Source organism: Necator americanus, chromosome II (genome assembly GCF_031761385.1).
Source record: "Necator americanus strain Aroian chromosome II, whole genome shotgun sequence".
NCBI lineage: Eukaryota > Metazoa > Nematoda > Chromadorea > Rhabditida > Ancylostomatidae > Necator > Necator americanus.
In genome coordinates this window covers 18,243,334-18,269,297 of record NC_087372.1, presented here as the reverse complement: position 1 = coordinate 18,269,297, position 25,964 = coordinate 18,243,334, and the positions used below count along the sequence as shown (strand labels likewise).

Below are 25,964 nucleotides of genomic sequence, written 5' to 3'. Positions count from 1 at the left end.
TTTCATTTCTTTCATGCGCGACTATACAACCTTCCTTAGGTCTTCCACACTTCGCCGTAGGCATATGGCGAAACTGGGGACGCGATACTTTTATTGCTCTACCTGGTTGTTTACTGCGCCTTGGAAGATTCTCTGACGCGAAGTAGGTTCAGTAATTATTTGAGACGAATGAGAAAATCATGAAACGTAAAGTTGCTGGATTAATATCATTTATTTCAGCTTCGCATTTTACTCTTTCAGGAATATTATCATCTCTTTCGCAGGATCCATGCGTCATGGTCTAATCCCGAATCTCTTGGCAGAAGGAAAATGTATGCTGTTTATTGAGTTTTGAAAGAAAAGGAAATTAGTTGAGATGAGCTAGGCTTGGTCATTATTAGATCTCAAATGTCAGAAATTGGTTCTTTACTCTAAAGCTTCTAGTGTACTTAGGTAAACATGTTATTGCGCGCACGAATGTGGTCCAACAGAACAGTTTCACAAACTTTTTCACATCCTCTACAAGTCATAGGAGATCAGCTAATCGCATCTTCTTCCTCTTGGTGTCTTCACAGATTCTCAAAGCTGCTTCGAGAAGCTTCAGCTGAATCCTCTTTAATGAAGTTTCATATTGCCACGCTTTTCTTCTGCAATTTTGGACTTCTCGTTCGCTTCTAGTACTTGTTAGTACCGCTTTGTTTTCTCTATTTCATGGAACATTATACCATTCAAAAGTCTCGGTCCGTCTGAAATGTTTTCAAAAGTTGAATTCACTGAATAATTCGAGTCATAGTGCCTGAGAATCTCCAATTACGACGTAAACTAAACAATGTGAGTTAAAATAAATAATTGAGCTGGAACTCGTAATCACATAGATCCTTCTGAAATGTAGCGATGACTATGCAGGTGCGCGTTATAACTGTCGCGATGCCGTATGGTTCTGGTTGTACTCCATTGCGCTCTATGTGCGAAGCGCACCAAACGGTCAAGAAATCCTGAAAAGCGCGGTAAGACGGATTTACCCTCACGACGATTCGGTATTTGGAAACGACGAACAAGTAAGCTTCTCCCAAGCCCATCGCTCCGGCTAGTGCCTTAAACTTGAAAATTTTCACTTCACATACGATTCGTTTATCCAGGAGCAACCCCTGATCGATGTAATGTGTGAGACATTGAATCGACACTTCGCAGGGATAGAGTTCAGGGAACGAAATGCCGGCCCCCAAATCGATGAGCACATGAGAAACGAAGGTATAGTTAACATAACTCCATCTTGTTTCGATGTAAATTTGCGGATTTGATCTGGCTAGCGGATACAGTTTGAGAGTTGAGAAAATCGCGTGAAAACCGACAATGAGAGTTCTGAGTCATATCAAAAGCTCATTTCTTTGTGGAAATCCTACTTATTCAAAATTTTCTGTATTTCTCTAGCCTTCAATGGCATAATTATTTGCTACCTCTGGAAAACCGTCCCAACTGGTTGGGGGAGCAGGAGTTTGAGAGTTGAGAAAATCATTCTAAGAATTATTACTAAACTTTCAGCTCCTTCCATAAAGATCGTTCTTCCTTGTATCATCGAATATGCATCATTGAATATCTACCATCGAATTTTTTCTTGAAGAATTAATTGTTTGTGTACAGCTGATGAATGACCGTTAAATTTGTGCGGACCATCCTATTCGCTTCTCTCCAAAAATGAATGGTCCTCATGCATCAAAGAACTCTTTATGGCAAGAAAAACCAAAAATTCAGCAAAAACAAAAGCTTTATTGACGATCTGTGTTGTTCACGATAGCTTTAAGAAATTATGCCATTTAAGTTATTCTTCTTATGGTTCCGGTGAATTTGGTACGGACAGATTGTTCAGTTCCAAGTTATGCTGTGATGTTTGACGAATCTTATAAATCATGCTTCATTCTCATTTCAAGGATTCAATGTGAAGATCTTCGTAAATCGTGAAACCGGATTTGTTCATGGCGGTAATAGATGGAACTGTGGGACATGGATGGACAAAATGGGGAGCAGTGAAAAAGTGAGAACCACAGTATAGCTCTCGACGATATATGTATAACTACACATTACTTCTGCATGACTCCGCATTTTTCAGAAGAATTGACTGACGTTTTGAAAAGAGTTCTTGCGCACATGTTTTTTTTCTTCTATCTCTGCAGCTTTGAAAATAACAACTTTTGAAAAACTGATATCTTTTGCTAAACAACTGAAAATCGGTCCCTCACTGATCATTCTCAGTTTAGGCTGGCAATCGAGGAGAACCGGCAACTCCTCGTGACGGAGCTGCAGTAGAACTCCAAGCACTCGCTTATACCGTACTTCGTGCCATGACAGAATGGTCTCAGGCTGGAATTATAGATCAAACTGGAGTATCTTGTGGTGAGATGATTTGTTTGCGGCGAGGGTTGTGTTTTCTCTAAAACTGACAGATTTGACAGATTCGGAGACATGGACGTGGTCACAATGGGCAGAAAAAATTAAATCAAATTTTGACACCCATTTCTTTGTGGATGAGAATCATGATGGAAAATATGTGAACAGAAGGAACATGGTCAAGGATACCGTTGACTCTTCACTTGGATTTACTGACTTCCAGCTGAGATGCAACTTCGTCATCGCTTTAGCTACGGTACCAAATTGGTTTATTCATTCTTTTTCTCAGAACAGTGCGGAAGCTTGTAGCACAGTATCTAGACGGTATGAGAAAACAGTTATGGCTTGTTGATTCTGGTATGGCTCGAACTTAGAAACGGAATTCTTCATCAAAGCTTATTGCCTGCTAAATTTTTGCCTGTCGACAATCGCCGCCAAAAGTTAGTCTCCCCTTATAAGCGCGCTGAGAAAAGTAAGTTATTCTGGGTTTTCACCATCATTGAATGATTGTTTACTGGCCCACTGCTTGGTGGATTGCACTCTACTCGTGATATTAACTACAGCAACATTAGGTATTTTCATCTTATTACTTTCGTATTACGAATTTTATTATTTTCATTGCATAGTATTAGCTTTTCTAGTTCTCAGTCCAACATTTTCCAATGTAGAAAAAGTAACAGTTGCGAGCTAGCGCAAATCTACTTCTCTTTCGCTAACCTCTCAAATGAACCAGCGCCACCACACAGAGAGCACCTTAAATTACTTCGTGATCGCTCGAGCAAAACTCTTTGAGCGAAAATTCTCAATTCGATATGCCACATCTTGACTGAACGTTAAAGGAAATTCATAAATATTCAATAGACGTATACAAAGACGCTTAGAGCAAAAATAGTGAGGATTTAATCTCAATATACATACGCTACTTGAAAGTAGATGTATGAGTGAAAAGAAAGGAATTAACGCTGTGATCTATTTGCAGTTCATAGTGAGGTGTGTTGATCCCATACGTTTTAGGATGGCGTTAGATTTCCTGTGTAATGAGCGACTCCGGAAGAATATTTTTAACAACGTTTGTACTCCTCTATTTTGAAAGGTGTATCGAAATTTATACTGTCTTATGCTCTAAAGGGTAATTTCACGAATAGTAATGGTCACGATCAATGGTTCAGTCCAAATAGTTGATATAAGCCGGAATTCTATTTACCCTTTTTATTTATTTGTGAATAATGCGTTTCCTCCCACTACAAAGACTGTGCGATTGGTTTTAGGCCGTGACTGTAAGGATGAGAATAAGGCGCTTCATTGCCAAGCCATCGCATATTCTGGAATGCGCTTGATTATGTTGTTCATTAGCGACCGAAGTTTATCGGCAGCGTAATTATACTGTTCTCGATTGTTAATGTTGTGCTGTCCTGCCGCCGTCGTTCGATTTATTCTGCGAACATCTTCGTGAATGTTCTTCGAGAATTTTTTTTGATTTATAGGACTGTTTGTTTTCCGTTTTGTTAGCCTCTTTGCTGAAGAACGATAGTTCTGGATACTTGACCTGTCTAGGCTCCGACGTTACTTGACGCTCACAAAGCATGGCTTGCCCTCGACACAGCGAAGGAAATCCTTCTGGGACCGATTGGAATCAAAACCCTTGATCCGAAGTATTCATCAATTTAGCTTTTTTTTTTCTTGTCGCAGGTGTTAATATGCGTGTTTTCCAGAGATTGGGCATACTGTGGCGACTATAACAATGACGATGATGGATATGACAAAAAGACTGCAAAAGGTTGGAACTACCACCAAGGCCCTGTATGTCCATTCCTTTTCGAAAAACAATTTCTTCTTGTTTTTCCTTCCTACCTCTCCACTTTTATTATTCCTACTATCCAATCCTTTTATGAACTTGCACTGAATCCTTTTAGTAGCTCAGTAGCTGCATTCAATAACACCCACGGAAAGATTGGAATCCCCTCTGAAGGGTTAGTTCCGTACGCGAAAATCTAGTACTCATTGCGCAATGACTCTTCGCGTGGCATAATTCTTGAACCAATATTTTGATGTTCTTACAAGCTGCGTGTCATCTAAACGTCTTTCTTTGTGGATCTTTCTCGAAACCAGCAAAGGTGCGTTGGATATATTTTTTCCAAAGTATTCAGATTAAGTGATTAGAAATCTCCATTTTGTGTTTAGTATTTCGCGGTTTCCACCCTGGAAAACTTGATTCTAGCTCCTGCACTTGCGATGCGATTTTTCGTTTCTCATTCTTCACGAATAACATTTCTTTCACAAACAACCAAAAAGGTTGTTCACGAGCGATGAGAGGTCGAAGTATTTCGAATGATTTTTCCTGATTTTATATTCTCCAGAGAACTGTAAACTGTCTTCTGTATACACAGTTGACCAAACAAAATGACGATCCCTGTTCAGGAATGGGTTTGGGTGGCAGGATTCTATCTGCGCGCACGTTTAGCTGCTGGTAATGCTCTAGGAGGGTCGTATTGGACATCGGCAAGGAAGGAAGTTCAATCAAGGCTAGGGAATTACTACCGACATATAAAGGTTTGCTTTTTCAAACCCACACTTTCATTAGCATATAACACTTTGTTCAGAATTCGGGGTGGAGTTCATTGCCTGAGCTTACCAATACTGACGGTGCTATTTGCGAAGGAAGCTGTCCAGCTCAAGCGTGGTCTGTAGGTTGCATACTCGAGGCCTGTTTGGACTTCGTTGACCTCGCCAGTGCATCGAACTAAAAGAATTCTCGATCTTAGCACGAGCTACACGTTATGTTGTAGATTCGAGTATTTTCAAGTACCTGCATGACTGCCGCTATACAGTTGATGACAAAACCTTCTACTGCACCTCTTTTTATTCATTTCATAGTCATTTAGATGTTTTCGCGTTTCTAGAACTCTTCCGTTTCCTGCCATTAGTTTCTTGTTTGCTCAGTTTTCTGTTCTTGTCGAGCCCAGGTCACCGATTCGGCGGAAGTTCACGAATATTTGTTGATCTAAGGTGATGTAGATTATAGAGGATAAATATATGAACAGTTGCAATGCGAAGATTGTTCTAGAAAACAGTTAATCAATGATAGGTAAAAGATTACGTTGCAGATCTACTCGTATAGGTCGAAAATCAACGGAAGTACAGATGATATATGTAGATGACTTAAAGGCAACGTATCACGAAATTGACGATGTTATTATGCTTAGGCGAATAGAGAAGGGTCAGGGTGCAGTTCACGATCACGCTGAATTCCTACTAGTAAACCAGAAAAAGAACTTTAAAAGAAAAAGAACTCGAAATAACTTTTTCACATTTTTGTCCCAACTACACAACTTATTGCTGGTAGTTGTACGACGGGAATCCATAACGCGTCTACGATTCTGCAGGTGGGCAGGATCTGCTGCCTAATGGAGTTCCCGACAAGACGTCTCACTGCTTTCTGTCACTCCTTTCTCGAATTTCATGACAGACACAGACAAACACACACAACGTTTTACGACAGGTTACCCGTGTTCTATCGCGTAAGCGGTTGCATCGTGGTGGAGACGGGTGCGACCAATACTGTTGTTTGTGACCTCTTGGACTGTTAAACGGGATTGAGAGTGATCGCGTTTATAGATTACCAGCATGAACGTCCGGCTAAAGCTGGACTTCAGGCTTATTTTGGTGATGGCTTCGTTCGCCTTCACCGATCAATAAGAAATAACAGTAGCGACTACATATTTTTGGAAAACTATAATTGCTTTTTTCTATCAACGCTTTCTTCAATTTTTTTAACCCGAAAACTTAAGCATAAATGAAAGATTTTATGGTTTTTCCCTAAACGCTCAGCTCTATATTTGGAGAGCAATCCAGCTTAATTTTACATCTATGTTTCTCTCAAACCTCCACGGTTTGGAAACATTATTCGAATTATAAGTCCTCAACTATTAGCAAAGAATGATGTGCTAACATGAAGACGTGAATATCACTATCGTAGTGATAAAAATAACGTCCTACGTCAGATCACGTAAACTGTTGGCTACTATGTATTGTATTTAAGCAGCCGTTCGCACGTGTGTCTCCTCTTTTTGAAGAAAGGATGTTAGTGTCAGTGAGATATGCTGGGAAATAGATTGCGAAGGAACCACAGAAACCCATTCTACCGCCTTGGGGCTCCCGCGCACCAAAACGACGCAGTGGATCCCGTTCCTCCCCACTCTATAGCTTTCTGGCACCCACGCACCATTTCAACCCAATGGGACCCGTCCCACCCCATTTTACAGCTCTCTGGCTTCGGGGCACGAATTCGACGGCGTATTACCCGTCTCACCCAATTTTACCAACTTGAGTCCAGCGCACCAAACCGACGCCATAATATTCCCTCTCTTTTTGGAATTTCTTGACTGAGACACACACATAGTCAGACGCACACACGTGACAGAATAAGCCCGTTATTATACTGCATGAAAGCTAGCAAATTTGGAAGTATGCATTAACATAAAAGTTTATTTACCCTCACTAACATATGAGAGAAACTAAGTTGCATTATCAAAGCCGACGTACATACCTCCACGTTTTGGGACAATGGTGAAAAGGTAGAGTGCTCGCCTATCAGGTGCATGGCGATGGTTTGGCACCTCAGCGGTGCAGAGTTTTGCATCATTATGGAGTATTTTCGTGACACAGAGACAAACACATACACACACGCACTTATTATATAGCATGATACTACACCCCCTTTTTTTTATTCGCGGACGGATCATGACGCCGCCAGTTTCGCGATATCTTACAGAAAAGTAGCATGTTGGCTCCTGTTGAGCAATTTTTTGGTACCGTTTGGCTAATCGGTGGTTCTCATTTCTAAATTAAGTGACTGCTGGCTAGCTGCCGTATAAGCTGTGCTAAAATAGTTGTTACTTCGTTCTCGAACCTGCTACTCGTTGTCAAGGACTGAATTTTACTGGTTTTTGGTATGTTCCTTATACCGAAGTTCTTGTTAATTGAGCGTAAGCAATTAGTGGTGATGGCAAATGTTATTGGTGGAAGTTTTAAACCAATTACATTTACCATCACAAATGTACAGTTGGGCTTCAAAAGGACAACGCATTTTGAAGAAAATCTTAGCTTGAAAGCTTTTTTTCAAGATGGCATCGCGAGGTGGTAGAAAAAGAGGGCGCGTAAGAACCAGAAACCAAGCAACAATCGATGATGATTTGATGACAGGGATAGGAGGACCAAGAAAAGTATGTTTCATGTAGATCACTTCACTTCTGTTGTTCTACACTTCTTTCAAAATTTCCTTCCCGTCATTATGAAATCCCGTCTATTGTTTTGTTTTAGGTGTCTTCTCTACCCAAGGTAAATAAAAGAGATAGTGATGTAGAAAGAACGATCGACGCCTATGTGGAAGCGATGACAACACTTGGTAGCCGACTTACTGTGTCTTACATTGAGCATAACAATACATTCTTTGGGAGGGGGCATGTATACATACGTGTCTTCTTGTTACCTGCTCGTGGTGGACCTGCTTATACTAAACGGAATCAGGCATATGAGTGTACGCCTTGGAGTATAACAGTATGAGCTATATAGCTTGCACTGCTATAGGGCGCAAGTTTCCCAAACACTGCAAAAAGTGCTGTCGTCCAGCACACTGGAAATGCTCATGCTCTCATAGGTCAAATCCCTAGAGGAAACATGGAATCTTTAGCTAGAAACATCCGTTTTGTAACGCTGAACTGCCTACCGCTATCGAGTGAACTCAGTCGCTCTCTCCAGATTGCTGCGATATCTGCATGCACCGCTAGCGATAGTACAGAACCATGCGTTGCTGCATTGCAGGAAACGCGCATCAAAGCATGTCCGTCATCACCATCGAAAACTACACCATATACTGTGGCGACTGTGATGAATAAGAATGTAGGAGGCTGCGCGGTAGCTATGAGAAACGACTACAATAACAGGAATGGTGGAGGAATCAATGAGGAACCAGCAGGTTTGGTTGCGATAGGGAGCCATGCTTCCTATGGGGACCTGACCTATGGATTGGGCTTTGGCGGTTTGCTGGACGACAGCACTTTTCTGCAATATATGAGAAACGCGAAACGCTTGTTTAGCTTATTTCAGCACTTCCAGATAAAAGACAAAGGATAAAGTTACTGTCGTATCAATCCACTTGGGAGGCGCCAACGCATTTTATTGCAATTCGTAATCGTTGAGGTTTTGAAACGCGTAAGAATGACTTGCGGAGGTCAGCCAGTGATCACGTCAGTGTTTTATCCTCCCAGTCAACTCTGGTACTAATTTATCGACCCTGAAAAGTTGAAAGGCTTGATTTGCGTTAGGGAGCCATCGACCGTGTGGCTACAACGGAGCTCTAACTGACTGGCACTTACAGATAAAAAGATTCTTTCGCTCCTGCGGTTTTCTGCTCCAGCTCTATTTTCTGCTTTATAAAATATGTACTCAAATAATACCTAGGACTAGGATAGTATTTGTAACGAAAAGTGCAGATGCTCTATCTACTTGACTAGAGTGGAGGGCAAACTGTTAAAGTCGGGAGCTTGGGAAAAATCAACAGAAATTGGAACTAGCGCCCTTTCAATCCAGCTTTCGTTTATGTGTTTCGTTACTAGGATAAGTTGTTCTCTAAACATATCAGAAGTGTTTGAACAGGAAGACGGTGATGCGCACATCAACAAATTTAGGTAGATTGATTTCCAAGTTTCTAGGTGCACTTTTGAACAACTCGCAAATCCGCCATGTTTTAGGTTGTTCCGAAAGTCTTGCAGCAAATCTCACACCTTTCCAGACAACTATAATTTTATTGATCATAGATATCAACCAAGAAAATAATGATCCATTACGTACGTCCGAAGCTTCACTAGACCATCAATTCCAAAAGTCCGAACTGTGGGAAGCGCGAAATCTCACTTTTAAGCTCTTTCTGATCATAAAATGTTTTCTCGCAAATGCAGCTTTTCTCCCAAATGCAGCTTTTCTCCAGGGTGCAGTAAAACTTCGCAACCAAGCACGACATTTTTCTGGCGAGTAAAACTTGCCACTCGAGTTCAGGCATTTCATGGGGTAGAACAATGTCGCCACTTTTCTTACAGTTCACGAACTGCGTCTGCCAATTTCTATAGCTGAAAAGAGTAGACATGGGCGGTCGCTGTGAACCCAGATGGAAGCAGATCAAAGTACAACATTCTCTTGGAATTCCACTAACAACACAGCAAAATCTTTCCGTGCAAGCCTCCTTTCGACTCTCTTAAATGTGATTGGCCACGCGGGACCCAACTTCTGCCACCATGCATAATTGACATAGAACATCCAACTCTCGCCTCCTATAGTGATTTGGCGGGGAAATTCATGCGTGTGCAGGCGCAGAATCAAAGACTCACAGGCACTCTTGTCGAAAGCTGCGAGACACTCAATTTGTGGGGGACCCAAATTGACATCACTTTTCTGTGAGCGAGAGCTCGAAGACGTTTGACGATTGCTATACGGCAGCACCCAAGTGCCGTCGACGGTAGTGGCATCTCTGAGAGCGTAACGCAATACTTCACCGTTCCAGTCAGTCGGGCAACCAGAGCGAAGTCGATTTTCAAGCGAAATATCTCCTGATTCGAATCGTTGGAACAAACGGGCGACAGTCAACCAGATACTCCATCTCTCACGCAACATATATGGGTGCTGGCGCTGACTGCGTTGCGTCCTTGCAGGAATTCGTTGTACACAATGATTCGAGTTTAACTTTGGTTTATTGAAGTCATGGTTGAGTACCAATGAAATGCGCGCCTTTATACACCTCTCTGGCACAAGTTTCTAGAACTTTCTATCATATACGATTGCTAAAAATTCAAATTCAAGGCCTCTAAAATTCTGGATCGAAAAACAAATCTTGGTGCAATACTCTCGGACCAACCTCGGATAGAAATGGTACTCGCTCTCTTACAAGATGTAGTATGCATAAATTTAGAATGTTACTGTTCTAGTGCAAATCGATTATTCCCTAGCAGAGTCGGGTATGTGATAAAAAAAAACTACACGACGTATTTTACAAAACTGGGTTCCTTCCATCTTTCCATGTTACTCGAAAAAAGAATCGTAGATTCTGTTTCATTAGGACGTTAGGTTCTACAAATTTCTCCAAGTTCCAACTTTTGCTGAAGTTTTGTATGGGGGTAAATGTGTTCATAGAATAGAATAAGCTAACAACCGTTAGCTCAGAGTGACCAAAGTTGTAAGAAAAAAGGAAAGGATACGATTAGAAGTTTCAGGCGTTGAAGGATTAAGAAGATTGTTCAGAGAGCAGTTAGCAGCCTACCGCGCCCCAGATGACAGGTACAAGTTTACGGCTTTTGAGGCGAATCCTGACAAGAATCGATACATGGTACGTAAAAAAAACCGGTGAAGATTTCGGTCCTTGTGTTCTTTTTTCTAAGGTGATTTGTTTTAAGGACGTAGTTTGCTTAGACGATACGAGAGTTCGACTTACGTTGGATGTTCCGCCCAGTACTGACTACATACACGCGAACTGGATTCGTTTCGAAGGGCACGACAAGGTCTTTATTGCAACACAGGTACTCACTTTAGTACAAGAGGTAGTTGGAGGGGAGAGGCACTCAACGCTACCCTAATCGAACAGCAACAGCGAACATTGAAGCACAAAGTCAAATGTTGAAAGCCCCACTTGAGAAAGCGATAGATGATCAGTCGACAGCTCATCACTGGAATTGAACAGCTGAGTTTGTCGAAGCCCTAAAGCATAAGAACCAGTCTCGGAGAATGCATGACATGTTGGCCAAAGAAAAGAAAGAATGAAAATAGAGTCGGGACTACAACTGCTTTAACTTTTCTAAGCTCTCCAAACAAGCTTACTGGAAGTGAATAGCTAAATCACATCATGTAGTACTTTCAAGTGTTAGAAAAGGAACCGAAAATGGTTTGAGAAATGGCTATTTCGAAATATCCAATTGAGGATTAGGTACGGTATTTGTGCTTTAGGGGTGGGAGAAACGTAGTTGGGGAGGGACACGGGGCTCCACTGCTCCCTTATTTCTGGAGGTTCTATCTTCCTTTTTTCTCAGTAGCTTTACCCTACATGTGATAGAACCTCTATGATAATGCCTAGGTCTTAGAGGAGCGATTTTCCGCTCCAACGTGCAGTTCGATTAGAGCAATGTTGGTTGCCCCAACTACTTTTTACCCCTCACTATATACTTCCGTATCACCCATAGAGTTTTAGCAATCCAGCGGCTAGTATTAGGATGATATAGTCTGTTGACTCTTCAGGCTCCCCTAGAGAACACAATTGAAGATTTTTGGAGAATGGTTTTTCAGGAGGGTTGTCCAAATATCATCAATCTCACAAAGGTTTCTGTCCTCTCCTTACGTCGATTTTTTGGATAGGAAACGTGCACTTTCTTTTATTCAGTCAAAACGTGCACTTTCAGATAATTGAAAATGGAAAAATAAAATCATCGCAGTACTGGCCGCTTCAGCCAGGCGCATACAACAGCTACGGCAAGATGTTTGTCAATACTAAAAAGGTATAGAACCTTCCATCATATTGTAATGGACACTGCTGCGATACTGCTCTTTCCAAATCTACGGTATACTTAGGTTGAATCCGAGGGAAAGTTTTTAATATATACTGTCGAAGTTTTGCCGGAGGGGTGTTCGAACTCCAACATAGTGAAGGTACACAGATGTTGAGAACACTTCCATCTTGTGCTCCATTCTTTTTCAATATATCATTTCTTCCGGTGTCAGGTGATGCACATGACTAGTTGGCCGGACCGTGGTTTGCCCATGAGTGGGCGTCATGTTCTGCGACTTATCCGACAAGTAAATGTGAGTCACCCTCACTATTCCCTACTCCCTACTTTCTACGTTTATTTAAATCCTTCACATGCTTAGTCAATCTCTAAAGCTTATTATTAGTGCTACTATGCTAATAATGTCAGTTGTCTTGGATTAAATACGTTACACTGCTTCACTCCAAGCTGCCGGTTGTTTTGCACGACCACTTCACGAAAGTTTATTGCTTCTCCAAAGAAGATTCGTGAGACCAGATCAGTTTGTTGCTATTCTAACACTTCTCACATCCTAAGCCTGCAATTACATTCAGTGTCGAACGGTCGTAAGGTTTGTCAGCAGAGGAGAAGAAAAATGAAGAGAGCAAGGGGAGAAAAACGAGGGGATTGTCGATTTCAAATAAACTCATATTAAGGGGATGCAAAATGTTAGAAAAATAAAGTATGAAATATGGCGTGAAATATTTTTTTAAGATTTTACCGGTATAATTTCACACCTTTTGGTCCGGGACTAGTTTGAGAAAATAACAAATAAATTAAGGACATCCAGATTAGGATAAATGTGAGGGACCATGAGTACGAAGGCGAGGAAAGTAGTTTAAATTATTATTGTATTAGTTATAATATTATTATATATTATATTAGTTATTTTATATTAATTATACAATGCGTACTGAACGCAGCCTTGCAGCTTTGCTTTTAAGTGAGTTGTTTAAAAAAAAATTCACCAAGAAAATAAATATCAAATATGGAAAATATGAAAAATATTGAGCATGAGAGAAGGAATCGAGTGAGTACATGGTCGGCTGAAGCTGCTTGAGGCCGGTGAGCCTAAGTGTTTGATAACGCACAGTGATATGTCGTCGTTTTTATTGCTACTGTCAGGGATCAGTCCCATGAGTTTTCGCATTTAGTGTACGAGGGTTGAAACGGCACATTTCTCATTCGACAGTAATAAATGTGTTATTATCACTCAAAAATGCAATTTCCATGCTGTTATTGAGCGACAAAAAGACATCTGCAGACGTAGTTAGGGGTAAAATTAGTACAAAGTAGGCACCACGAGTTTTTGAATATCGACACTCAAAGTGAATTTCATGCAGTGAAATTGACTGCGTTTTGTAGAGGGAGATATCTTCTATATTTTTACAAAGTGTGGTGCTTCTAGCTTCCCCAATTTTTTGAAACCTACTTGAGAAGAATTGTAAATTTCGAACCAAAATTTCGAGATTTTCTCAACTAGCTTTTGAGAGAACCACAACACCAACAGAGACCAAGATTTGCAGTTAAGGGTTTTTCTTGATGCTCCAACAAAATAGCATCAAGTTCCGCAACAGCTCTACCGTAATCTAGCAACGGAAAAAAGTGCGAAATCTCACATTTTCGACTACGCGTCGCAATCTGTATGACTTCATACAAAGTCCAATAATTCACCTCTTTGTTTATAAGGACAAATTCGGTCTAAAGTTGTAGAGTGTTGTAGAGGAAGATTTTTGCTATCGAAAGTCAATCACTTTCTTTTAAATAGTTTCCGTTCTCTCAAAAGCTAGTTGAGAAAAAGTTGAGAAAAATGCTATATTTCTCACCTTTTTCTCAAATTGCAGGAAAAAAAAACACAGGGTCCCTGGAAAAGATATTTTAGCCCTTTTATAGTGTAAAGCTCCGTTTACAGAAAGCAACCACTTTTGTCTTCCTCTGTCACTTCTGTAGTGCTTTATTAATACTTATTTCAAGCTACAAGAATCCGAGCAGCCCAGCACTAATTTCCAATCAGGGTCTTACTCTAATCGCTAAAATGACCTCTAAATAACATCCGTTTGCGAGAAACAGTGCTCTAAATACTATTTCAGAAAAACTGCCGGTGAAATGTTCGTCTCAGTAATTTTTTTAGTTTTGCAAAATTCAAGGTCCCGGCGGGAATCGAACTCTCAGCCGCTCGTTTTCGTTGTCGATGAGTAAAATTGTTTGTAAACAGTCGGAGATAGTGTGAAAATGGTTTTAAAACGTGTTCTCCGTCGTTCCAACCGCTTTTCTTTTCATTTTTTCCATTTTGCGGAAATAATGTTTCCTGCGAGGATCGAACTTCTGACCGTTTCCAGTTACTGTCAAAAGAAGAATTGTGTCGTCGGATACACGTTGAATGCTTCCACATCTTTCCAGTTTATATGCGCATATATGTACTAACTTCTAATCCCTATCAGTGGCGTCAGTGAGCTATCAGTGGCGTCTATATCATATTTTTTCTTTACTTTTTACTGTGCTATTTTATATTAATATCTATTGTAGCACTATTTATTAATCTTTAGCTAATTATATTATTTGATTTATTTGTTGAGCGTCTAATTTGTTTCTTCAATTCTGTCTATTGTAATTAATTTTTCATTGCTATGTGAGCGGCTAATATATCCTGACACAGCAACAGAACGTTCCTCTTGCCTGCCAGTAACTTGCGGAAGCGCTAGTGTAAATTTCCTTCCTTTTGTGGGCATGCGCGAGCTCCAAATGCTCCTGATGTTTCAAAGCTCTGAATCTGGACAGGAAGTTACGTATTTCTGCCGTTGTGGGTTTAGACTAAACGCCAGTCCTACCTAAACGAGGAGAAATTCTAACTTCGGAATTTCTGCGAGCGCGATCCTCAAGATTAGAGCTTTCTCCATGAATATGCTAATCCTGCTTTTTTTAGAACTGCTAGGAGATCTGCTAACATGCAGGAAAATATATCAAACATTTTTTCAGGGGGATAAGCTTGATAATGGACCAATTGTAATGCACTGTTCAGCTGGTATTGGAAGAACTGGGACGATAATATTGATTGATGTTATACTGAGACGTTTATTCTGCGCAAAAGAAGCAGATGTAAGGCTTTCATTTACTATCAGAAGTAGTGAAGAACTAATATTATGCACGATTATTATATTTCTGAAAACATCTTCGTAATGTCGCCTTTCTCTCACGTCCATTGTAGAGATTATTCGTATTTGTGCATCAATCTAATCAAGCCTCTGACCAACTATAACCAATCTTGTTCACGGGCGAAAGGCTTGAAGTCCTCATTTCGGAAGTGGCAAAATTGCAAGGAAAATATATTGATAGTCCGGTTGCAGTCAAGTCAAAATTACCACGCGCAGTCGTGTGACTTGCTGCCCTCGACCTCAGTCGCAACCACTGACTTTACCGCGCCGCTTACGCCAGTACAACAGCAGGCTTCTGGTCTTATAGTCTCTTAAGTACTGTGGTCGGTCTTGGGGCGGATGCTGCCTGCTGTTTTAGATTGACATTTCCATCCAAATGAGAAGTATCACACGGCATTTATTCTCTGCTAATTTTTAGGCCAACCTTCACTTATTTTGATCATGATATATGTAAATGAAAAAATAAACTCACTACGACCATCTTACTTGTCGAAACTTAACGTTAGCCAGCTAAGCTAGCGTAGCTTCGAGTCAAAACGACCAGAGGTTGCAGCTGACTCAAAGCCATCAGGATCAATGTTATTAGACCATCCTTAACTTCATCCGGACTACAGCGATGACTCATGCTAGTGAGATTCCCCCCTCGACCACAACCGTCGCGCTCTACCGCGGCGTTTCAAGCCAAGCTGCTTCCCAATTTCAGCTTCAGGTCGTTCTGACCCGAGATGTTAGTAAATATATCGAGAAAGAACGAAAAACATTCAAAAAAAAGATAATAGGTGTTGCGAAGAGATTAACGACAACATGTTTGTCCCCACTCATGATGTGAAGGGTACATACATTACACTTATTTGGCAACTTTATTTGTCCTTGATAGGATAATAATAATTTTGGATGACAATACGTGCAAGCTATGCCCATACACCCAGCAGACCGCATTGCTGAAATGGATTTATTGTGTTATATGTGGAGTTTGAAAAAAGAATGTAGTTCCTTTTATTCTACCATAAACTCCACACCGACGAAAAGCAGGTCTGTAAAAGCAGTGAGAGCATTTACAGTGAATTTCTTTTTCTGCAGATTGTGGATATGTTCAAGACTCTTCGCAATCAACGTGCCTCATGCATTCAAGTTGAAGGACAGTTTGTGTTCATCGTCCTTAGCGTACTCGATTACATAAAGGTTCTTTTATTGTCTCCGTCATAATGATCGCTGGTCCAGCTTCTGGATTCTATGAGGTTTCAGATCAAAATGCCTAAACACAGAGAGAAAGTGAACAAATTCATGGACGATTTCAAATCAGCTCTGCTTCCGTCTTCCTAAAGTTCATTTTATAGGCCTACATTCTATTTGCGATAATTTGTTCAAGATGAAATACATCAAAATGATTGATAGTTCGAGGACATGATTTGTGATGACGTTTCTCTGCAAAAAAAAAGGATATAAGTTAATAAAGACATTCTCTTCTTATGGTCCATCTCTGTTTTCTGTTCTCCTCCTCACTAAGTCATAGCTATGCAAAAACTGGGTTACTCATGGAGTGTCAATAAATAATCGGTTTCGTGGCAGATCCATCCACTTCGTACTTTGCGCGATTACGTGGATTTCTCTTAGTGCTTGATCATCTCCTCCATCATTCATCAGCATCCTTACCATCTTGGCTATAGATGAATCAAAACGACCTGAGTTGAGGAGCAGCTGCGTAAGGCTGCTAGTACATCACTGCAGAAAAGAACAAGTGTCTCTGCTTCGCCCTGGGGGTAATCGGTTACGTTGTCGCACTCCAAGTAAGACGCTTTTGACCCTATTCCACAAAAATATAGCTGAGTTTCCTATAGTGACCAACATCATTTCATGGAGTAGCCACGCTTCTATGAACCAATGAATGCACTTTTTTGTAGTCCATATCTGAATAATTAATGTTGTTTATATTAATTATTATTATGTTAACGCACTCATGCGTATGCGATGGCAGCAAGGTATAGGAAAGACGCAATGTGGGTGGAGCAGAGAAAGGACATGTCCTGCAATGAACGTACGACTCAGACGAGAATTTCGAAACTGTTTGCTAAAGAGCAGAATCTCGAATGATGCAAAAAAGAGCCAGGAATCGAAGTGAACTTAATTTCGAATGTGACGGAAAATCTCTCAACCTATAAGTTACTGATATCGCCACTCTATTCACACTCAATCGAACTAATGAGAAAGATAAAGACAAAATAGTAGAGCTAGCATGTAGAATCGATATAAGCCGAAACCTTCGGGGCGTAGCTGGGGAAGCTAGCTAAGCATCTCTAGATCGGAGATTTGTGTTTCATTTAAGTATTCTAAGCGAAACAAACTTGTCAATGATTACTTCTCCCCATTTCTATACAATAAATCAGAACAATTTAGTGAGAAAATCTCTGTAATTAAACAATCAATTCTTCGTGTTTCCTGGTTCAATCATTCCCGAAATCATTATTGAATTCCTGAAATATGTTCAACAACTGGTCAACTGTTTGTTTTTTCTTCCTCGGATGAACCTAGACATTGCTTTTGAAATGTAGGAGTCACAATAGCAAAATGTGTGTCCACAGCAAAGGGTGTGGAAGAGTGACAGTGTAGTTGAGGGGACACATCCCAGGAGCGCTCGGAAGTGCCCGCCTTCTGTGCGCGAAAACTTGATTGAATGAACGCATGTGGCCCTTGACCACAGCTTGACATCCAACACTAACAGAAACTTGAACATCCGCAGCTCTTTATTCATTATAACATCCAATCTGAACACAGGATAACTAACCAATGAGTTCCAAACAAAAACTAAATTTTTGTGACACCATATATACAAGTGATGAGCAAACAAAAAAGTACACACTGAGTAGTACAAAAAAAGAAAAAGCGAGCACGGAATGGAAAACAAGCCAACAAATATCAAGAATTAAATCATGAGATCAATCAATGTACCATCGACGAAAACTCATGCGTTAGCAGACTCACAAGCATCAATCCAATCCGAATAAACATCGATCGGCTCTGAGAGGTAGTTGATCGGTGTCTGGAAATCCTCCGAACAGACGCGACACCAAATCAAGCCCACATTACGCTCCCGATCCCTGTGTTTATATCAGATTCACCAATAGCATATAAATAACTTGTAAGAAAAGTATTCCTCACATTTTAACTTCGCATACTCGCTCATGGTTGCAGAATGGGCAGTTAAACTGCGTTTCAAGAGGCTCAACTGCTTTAGCCTTTGGTGGTGGCTTTCTCTTTGATTTGCGTTTGCCCATGAGAATAAAGAATAACTGAAAATGACACACAGACGTTGAAATGGCAAGAAAAGTACGACCACAACTACGTCTCGAGCAGCTGCCTTACATTTCTCATCGATTCACATCTAAATGTAAAACAGAAGATGGATGTATGAATAAATGGAGAAATTCAAAGTGAGCAAGTATAGCCAAGAGTACACCAAATCGACCAAAGAATGAGATCTATTTGTTGCTAATACAAACAATACGTTTTACACTTACGAAGGAGTTAGTTGCGAAAGGTTTGAATGGCATTTTTTAACCCTCCTACCTCTTTCAGTGTTTTTGGTAACGAGAAAACAAAAAAAAAACCATGAGTGGAACAACATTGCAGTTTTTTTTTTTCCTTTTGGTTTTCGCAAAGTATGATGCAGTAGAATTATTAATTTATTTAATTGAAAAGTAAAGGATAAAGTTACTGGCGTATCAACCCACTTCATATACGCCAACGCGTTTTTACTGCAATTCGTAATCGTTGATGTTTTGAAACTCTTGTTAGCCTACAGTGTGACTTGTGGGGGCCAGTCGATAATCAAATCAGTGTTTTTATCCTCCCAGACAAGTCTGGTACCAATTTACCGACACCATAGGCCAAGCGACTACAGCGGACCTCTTACCGACTGCTAATTGATTTACTGATGATTGATTTATCTAATTATTAATTTATTATGGAAGAAAGGCTGTTGTTGATTGTTTTGGTAATCCCGGGCATTGATGACATACTCAACCACTTGAAAATGGCTCCTATTCACTATCACCATGATTTCGCAGTGGTTCTGATAAACGTCTCTTGTGAACGGAAAAAAACCGGCTCAGTTGCAAGGTTGAAGGATCTGGGGGAAAATGTAGTTGGAAGGGGGATGGGGCACATAGTGGCGCCCTCATTTCTGGACCCTCTATTTCACTTCTTCTCTTAGTGACTTTAGCTTACATACATGTCACAGATCCTCTAAGACTAATGCTTAGGTCTTAGGGGCCCAACTGATTTAGTCTTTTACTGCCAGGAATAACGGCGCCACTGAGTTTCCTCTCTCCCCATCTCCTTCCCCCAACTACATTTTACTCAACATCTGTTACTGTGAATGCTAGACGACGGTTGCATTTCCAAGAGTTTCCTACTTTAAAAAATGGGATATCGAGGAGAACCCGAACATAGATAATGAGATACTTCTCAGGGGATTTTGAGCTTGTCTTAAACGTAACTTATCTTCAACACAAAGTTGGATACGACAAACCGTTTTCACGAGCCGGTGGAATATTTCGGAACACAAAGGTAGGGCCGGAAAATCAGTTTATCGGTGCAGAAACTCTGGCATACACTCAATGTGTTTATTACCGCAGTGTCAAAAGGTGCAAAATGAAATGCCCTTGAAGAACACCTCAAGCGAGATATGGACAGATGTGTTCACGCGGATAAAGCGGCTGAAAGCTGAAATATCCTAATATTCAAGCAACTGTATTTTCAGCGTGTTACGCTGTTGTTGTTACCGTGCTCAACTTCCAGTAAACCTCGGAAGGGCGATGACTCGGTTTCGTTTTGAGCTGACACGCAGTTGTTATAATCTCTTCTTCTTTCCAAAACGAACTCACTCAGTTACGCAACAAATCTCTGCTATAGAAGGCTTATTTAATTTGCGGTGGTCACTTCAACATGTGTATCTAGCTTCCGCTGATCTCTCCTCAGTCGTCGTAAAAAACGGCATGGAAGACGTTTTTGAGACTATTTTAATTGCAACGCGCCACCTTTGTGGACACACCGCATCCAACGATTGGCCGAAGATAAGTGATGTCTTCTCACTAGTCCATTTAAGGGAAACCAATGAATAAGCTGCCGAGGGGACCGGAACGTTTCCATGCTGTTGTTGTTACCGTGCTCGACTTCCATTCGTTTCCATGGAGGAGAGTTCTAACGTACCTCCTAGAAAATGACGCAGTCCCATGCCGTTTTTTTACGGGAGAGATGAGCGGAACCACCCCGGATTCCGCAATCCACATCCTCATCTCTAGCTTTTCCTCCAGCTTCCTTCACCACGTCTGATTCGTGGTATGCTGGCTTTAAACTTCATAGCAAAAAAGAAAGAAGCAGAACAAAAACAATCGCTTCCCCAAAAATCATGATATATAATAACGAGCTTAGTCCGTGTGTGTGTGTATGTGTGTATATGTGTATGTATGTGTGTGTGTATCACGAAATTCGAAAAAGGGGGTGCGACGGGTCCACCCGGCGTCGGATTGGTACGCTGGGGTCAGAGAGCTATAAAATGGGTTGCGACGGGTCCACCGGCGTCAGATACCTATAGAAGGGGGTGCGACGGGTCCACCGGCGTCAGATACCTATAGAAGGGGGTGCGACGGGTCCACCGGCGTCAGATACCTATACAAGGGGGTGCGACGGGTCCACCGGCGTCAGATTGCTGCGCCGGTGCCAGATGTCAAGAAAAAGGGATGCGACGGGTCCACCCGGCGTCGGATTGGTACGCTGGGGTCAGAGAGCTATAAAATGGGTTGCGACGGGTCCACCGGCGTCAGATACCTATAGAAGGGGGTGCGACGGGTCCACCGGCGTCAGATACCTATAGAAGGGGGTGCGACGGGTCCACCGGCGTCAGATACCTATAGAAGGGGTGCGACGGGTCCACCGGCGTCAGATTGCTGCGCCGGCGCCAGATGTCCAGAAAAAGGGATGCGACGGGTCCACCCGGCGTCGGATTGGTACGCTGGGGTCAGAGAGCTATAAAATGGGTTGCGACGGGTCCACCGGCGTCAGATACCTACCTATAGAAGGGGGTGCGACGGGTCCACCGGCGTCAGATTGCTGCGCCGGCGCCAGATGTCCAGAAAAAGGGATGCGACGGGTCCACCCGGCGTCGGATTGGTACGCTGGGGTCAGAGAGCTATAAAATGGGTTGCGACGGGTCCACCGGCGTCAGATACCTATAGAAGGGGGTGCGACGGGTCCACCGGCGTCAGATACCTATAGAAGGGGGTGCGACGGGTCCACCGGCGTCAGATACCTATAGAAGGGGGTGCGACGGGTCCACCGGCGTCAGATTGCTGCGCCGGCGCCAGATGTCCAGAAAAAGGGGTGCGACGGGTCCACCGGCGTCAGATAACTATAGAAGGGGGTGCGACGGGTCCACCGGCGCCAGATACCTATAGAAGAGGATGCGACGGGTCCACCGGCGTCAGATTGCTGCGCCGGCGCCAGATGTCCAGAAAAAGGGGTGCGACGGGTCCACCGGCGTCAGATACCTATAGAAGGGGGTGCGACGGGTCCACCGGCGTCAGATACCGATAGAAGGGGGTGCGACGGGTCCACCGGCGTCAGATACCTATAGAAGGGGGTGCGACGGGTCCACCGGAGTCAGATTGCTGCGCCGGCGCCAGATACCTATAGAAGAGGATGCGACGGGTCCACCGGCGTCAGATAACTATAGAAGGGGATGCGACGGGTCCACCGGCGTCAGATACCTATAGAAGGGGGTGCGACGGGTCCACCGGCGTCAGATACCTATAGAAGGGGGTGCGACGGGTCCACCGGCGTCATACCATAGAAGGGGGTGCGACGGGTCCACCGGCGTCAGATACCTATAGAAGGGGGTGCGACGGGTCCACCGGAGTCAGATTGCTGCGCCGGCGCCAGATACCTATAGAAGAGGATGCGACGGGTCCACCGGCGTCAGATAACTATAGAAGAGGATGCGACGGGTCCACCGGCGTCAGATACCTATAGAAGGGGGTGCGACGGGTCCACCGGCGTCAGATTGCTGCGCCGGCGCCAGATGTCCATAAAAAGGGGTGCGACGGGTCCACCGGCGTCAGATAACTATAGAAGGGGGTGCGACGGGTCCACCGGCGCCAGATACCTATAGAAGAGGATGCGACGGGTCCACCGGCGTCAGATACCTATAAAATGGGTTGCGACGGGTCCACCGGCGTCAGATACCTATAAAAGGGGATGCGACGGGTCCACCGGCGTCAGATTGCTGCGCCGGCGCCAGATGTCCAGAAAAAGAGGTGCGGCGGGTCCACCGGCGTCAGATAACTATAGAAGGGGGTGCGACGGGTCCACCGGCGCCAGATACCTATAGAAGAGGATGCGACGGGTCCACCGGCGTCAGATACCTATAGAAGGGGGTGCGACGGGTCCACCGGTGTCATATACCTATAGAAGGGGGTGCCCGGTGTCAGATACCTATAGAAGGGGGTGCGACGGGTCCACCGGCGTCAGATACCTATAGAAGGGGGTGCGACGGGTCCACTGGCGTCAGATACCTATAGAAGGGGGTGCGACGGGTCCACCGGCGTCAGATACCTATAGAAGGGGGTGCGACGGGTCCACCGGCGTCAGATACCTATAGAAGGGGGTGCGACGGGTCCAACGGCGTCAGATTGGTGCGTCGGCGCCAGATTGCTATAATATGGGACGGATCTACCGGCGTCGGTGGACCCGGTCATTGGTGCGCAATAACTTAGTGTGAATGACGCAAAAGATAAATGGTTGAAGCCGTTTCTTAATTTATAATATAAAGAAGAGAAGGAAAGCGTTGTTAAAAAACACAAATCTAATTTCACAGAAAACACCACTACTATTAACTTTCATTGATCAGTGAAGGGAAGCGAAGCTAAAACCACCGAAAGTCTGATGTCCGGCTTTAGCCGGACATTCAGACTGGTAAATAGATAACAAGCACCAGACCGATCTGCGGAAGCAACCTTTGCACCAGTACCAGTGGTAAGCTCCGTCCTATACCTTTTGTTTCATCACTGCTATGGTTGCAAATAATTGCTAAGAGCAAAATTATCACCCTAGTTCTCTGCTTCTAGTCCATCTCACTTCCGGATTTGTAGATGATGCCCTGCATTTTTGTTGCAATACTTTCAAAGTATATAACGGACACAATTTGCTACTATAGAAAACTCAACATCGAAAAAAGAGCAACGGGGACTTATCTATGATATTAATAGATGTCATGCCTCTGTGAGGTAAGGTATTTATTAATACCGGCGGAGAAAAGCAAAAACTAATTTTAGAGGGACGAGCAACTGACAGTAATCACCTGCTTGTACATCAAATTCTAAGCAAAAATTTTCAAACACTCTATTTTTTCTGCACTTTCCTTACCAGATTCATTCGAGATGCTATGCACGAGAATAGTATCCATCTTGCAGCATAAGGATACACAGGTGGGATGTTGTTAAGGCGGATTTAAGAGCAGAGTGAGAATCTCTCTTTAGGCTTGCGCATAAATCTAGCAACAAAAGCAAGTCGACCCTAGCGGAGAAAATCCATATCTCTTTTCTCGTCCTGAAGTTAGAAGAGTTTATACTCCAGTGATTGTTTTAAAACTCCGAGACTTTCTTGCTAATTTTCAAGTCCTATTATATGAAGAACTCTCGTTATTTGAACTTATGCCGAACGCCCTTAAGTTCTTGTCAGAATTGAATTCTTAATCTTGGATCCTGAAAAAACCTGAAAAGATTCAGAAAATAATTTTAAAAAAAGACTAACGAAAGCTCTCTTTCCAACCTTTCCTTTGGTTGAGATAAGAACAATCGTGAAGAGTGGATCTATGTACGCAAAGAACGACAAAAATAGTTTCCAACCCCTCTACTTGTCTAGAAATGGCCACAAATGAGAAGACTGTAGGCGGAAAACAAAATAAGGACTCCTTTCCCTTGAAAAAAAAGAATCACTGAAAGTTTGCTCCTGTTCCAAAAAAATCGATATGACAAGTCTTTGAGGAACGTCTACGTTTCATACCTTGGATTCTTGATGAATTATCTGTAAAATGCTAGGATCCAATTAAGTGCAAAAAAAAACACTGAAGTTACGAAGACAAGCGTTTACGCACATTGAGTACAGTTTGGACTCAAACATTTGCATCACCATTGACTTGAAAAGTGGAGCTTTCACGTCGTTTAATTCTAATGTTTGTTCTTTCAAATCGGACCATGCACTTGGTTCCTGAACATAGCAGTGCTAAGCATGCCACGATGCGCATCTCCACACCTCAACAGCATTCCAGTATTCCATTATCTCCTTCAGCACCACGTACATACTCACAGTAAGGATAACGAAGAGTAACAGAGAATATCATCATATGTAGGAAAAAAGAGGGAAAGAAAGAAAGGAACTTTCCAGAAGCAGAAAACACAATGCGACCTATGAAGTCGAAATTCGTGAAAGTCAATGGGGGAGAAGACTGAACCGGCGGAGGCGCAACTGGCACATTTCCCCTGGTTCTCTGCGCGTCACGGCAGACGCCAGACGGCCGAGCGGAGACCTAGTATTTCCAATTTACACGATGTATTCGGCAGCTATAGGAAAGGAAAAGAATAGATAAGAAAGTTTGAATTGATATCCCAGGTGAATTCGGATAGCGACGAGTTCAGGTTAGTGATGCGAGCGCTGCTGGGGGAATTATTCTAGAAAAGTAGGGTCTCGATGTGTTGTATTTTGTAACTCCGTTTTTTTTTTAACAATAATTTCTCAGTGTTCGGTCACATAAAAGCAGTAAGAAGTATTCTCATGGCGTTAATAGGAACTGAAGCGAAAACAGTGCAAACCTAGTGACACAATGTGTGCTACGCTGAACGGAATGCACGTGTGGCTAGGAGTGTACGTCCGCAAAAATATCGGATTTCTCGAAATTTTCGCTCATTCGTTGCGAACGAGGTGAATGTATGTTGTGATGAGCTGCGTTCGTTTTGTTGCAAAATATGAGTGGGATTCAATTTATTATGTTGTATGTGAATACTTTGTGCCTTGTCGTCAAAATCGTTGGCGTCGTTCTAGTTTTTTCTTCCTGTCTGCATTTTGTTGTTTGAAAGTTTGGCTAGCTTTAATTTGTTGCTCTTTTTCTTCCCAGTCTTATGCTAAATATGAAGAATGCAATGTAGCTACGAGTTTCGGCTAACCGTGAACAATTCGAACTAAAGGCATCACCCCACGAATCTGAGGTGGAACGGATTTCAGGTGAAGTACTCTTATACGGGATAGTAGATTATGGAGAAGGGGGTGATTCCGTCCATTTCTTCCTAATTGCCGTAAAAAACGGTCCGTAAGGCAGGGCAGGAGTGTACAGGGCTGGCGCGCTCCAATCGAACTTGTTGTAGAAAATAGCGCACCGGATCTCGAAGCTCGAAGCCGTATCGTCTAGGCCATTTTTTACGGCAGTTAGGAAGAAATGGACGGAATCACCCTTCTCTCCATTATCTACGATCCCGTATACGAATTCTCCACCTGAAATCCGTACCACCTCAGATTCGTGTGGTGATGCCTTTAAATCCAGCTGCATTTCGGAGAGTACTTTGAAATGCATTTGAGGATCACACAGTAGCTTTATAACCCGTATGATCAATTTGTTTGACTGATCCGTGTGTCGAAACGATCGATAGGTGACAACCGACAGCAAATGTATTCTGCATCTCCTATATGTTTTTTAATGTGGATCGCTACTGCTTCTTCTTACGGCTTATCTCCATTATTTCAATTAACTGGTTATTGTCATTCTCAATGTGAAGTCACACTTGTTGGGGTCCTCTACCTTTGCACCAACAAAAATTCATCATTACGATGGGTTCTGAAACTT

The 25,964-nt window shown here is 42.5% G+C and overlaps 2 protein-coding genes across 7 annotated transcripts in view; one reads left to right on the top strand and one right to left on the bottom strand.

The window, feature by feature from the left end:
* The window catches only part of RB195_018326 (uncharacterized protein), a gene marked incomplete at both ends in the record, with an annotated part of 46,437 nt that extends 30,038 nt beyond the window's left edge, over positions 1-16,399 (top strand). For 3 of the 5 annotated variants that reach the window (XM_064185712.1, XM_064185714.1, XM_064185713.1), the window contains 23 exons: positions 40-142; positions 241-311; positions 886-1,037; positions 1,119-1,230; positions 1,908-2,011; positions 2,235-2,370; positions 2,430-2,620; positions 3,919-4,016; positions 4,077-4,164; positions 4,783-4,914; positions 4,965-5,044; positions 7,292-7,313; positions 7,488-7,586; positions 7,684-7,768; positions 10,626-10,738; positions 10,806-10,928; positions 11,641-11,721; positions 11,802-11,897; positions 11,971-12,048; positions 12,121-12,201; positions 14,901-15,020; positions 16,157-16,258; positions 16,322-16,399. In XM_064185712.1, coding sequence (XP_064041591.1) covers positions 40-142; positions 241-311; positions 886-1,037; positions 1,119-1,230; positions 1,908-2,011; positions 2,235-2,370; positions 2,430-2,620; positions 3,919-4,016; positions 4,077-4,164; positions 4,783-4,914; positions 4,965-5,044; positions 7,292-7,313; positions 7,488-7,586; positions 7,684-7,768; positions 10,626-10,738; positions 10,806-10,928; positions 11,641-11,721; positions 11,802-11,897; positions 11,971-12,048; positions 12,121-12,201; positions 14,901-15,020; positions 16,157-16,258; positions 16,322-16,399 — 2,345 coding nt within the window. Of the gene's footprint in view, positions 1-39; positions 143-240; positions 312-885; positions 1,038-1,118; positions 1,231-1,907; positions 2,012-2,234; positions 2,371-2,429; positions 2,621-3,918; positions 4,017-4,076; positions 4,165-4,782; positions 4,915-4,964; positions 5,109-7,291; positions 7,314-7,487; positions 7,587-7,683; positions 7,769-10,625; positions 10,739-10,805; positions 10,929-11,640; positions 11,722-11,801; positions 11,898-11,970; positions 12,049-12,120; positions 12,202-14,900; positions 15,021-16,156; positions 16,259-16,321 lie in introns of those variants that run through there. The other 2 variants (XM_064185711.1, XM_064185710.1) reach the window with 2 other exon arrangements.
* Positions 16,400-18,035: 1,636 nt separating this feature from the next.
* On the bottom strand, positions 18,036-24,393 carry RB195_018325 (uncharacterized protein; the record flags this gene model as incomplete). 2 transcript variants are annotated; one of them, XM_064185709.1, is made up of 5 exons in its annotated part: positions 18,036-18,171; positions 18,233-18,363; positions 24,134-24,154; positions 24,225-24,241; positions 24,324-24,393. In XM_064185709.1, the coding sequence occupies 5 exons, from the start codon at positions 24,391-24,393 to the stop codon at positions 18,036-18,038; spliced, it is 375 nt and encodes a 124-aa protein (XP_064041590.1). The 2 variants fall into 2 exon arrangements, with proteins under 2 accessions (XP_064041590.1, XP_013303790.1); XM_013448336.2 differs by lacking the exons at positions 24,134-24,154; positions 24,225-24,241; positions 24,324-24,393 and having other exon boundaries at positions 18,233-18,348.
* Between the last annotated feature and the right edge of the window lie 1,571 nt (positions 24,394-25,964).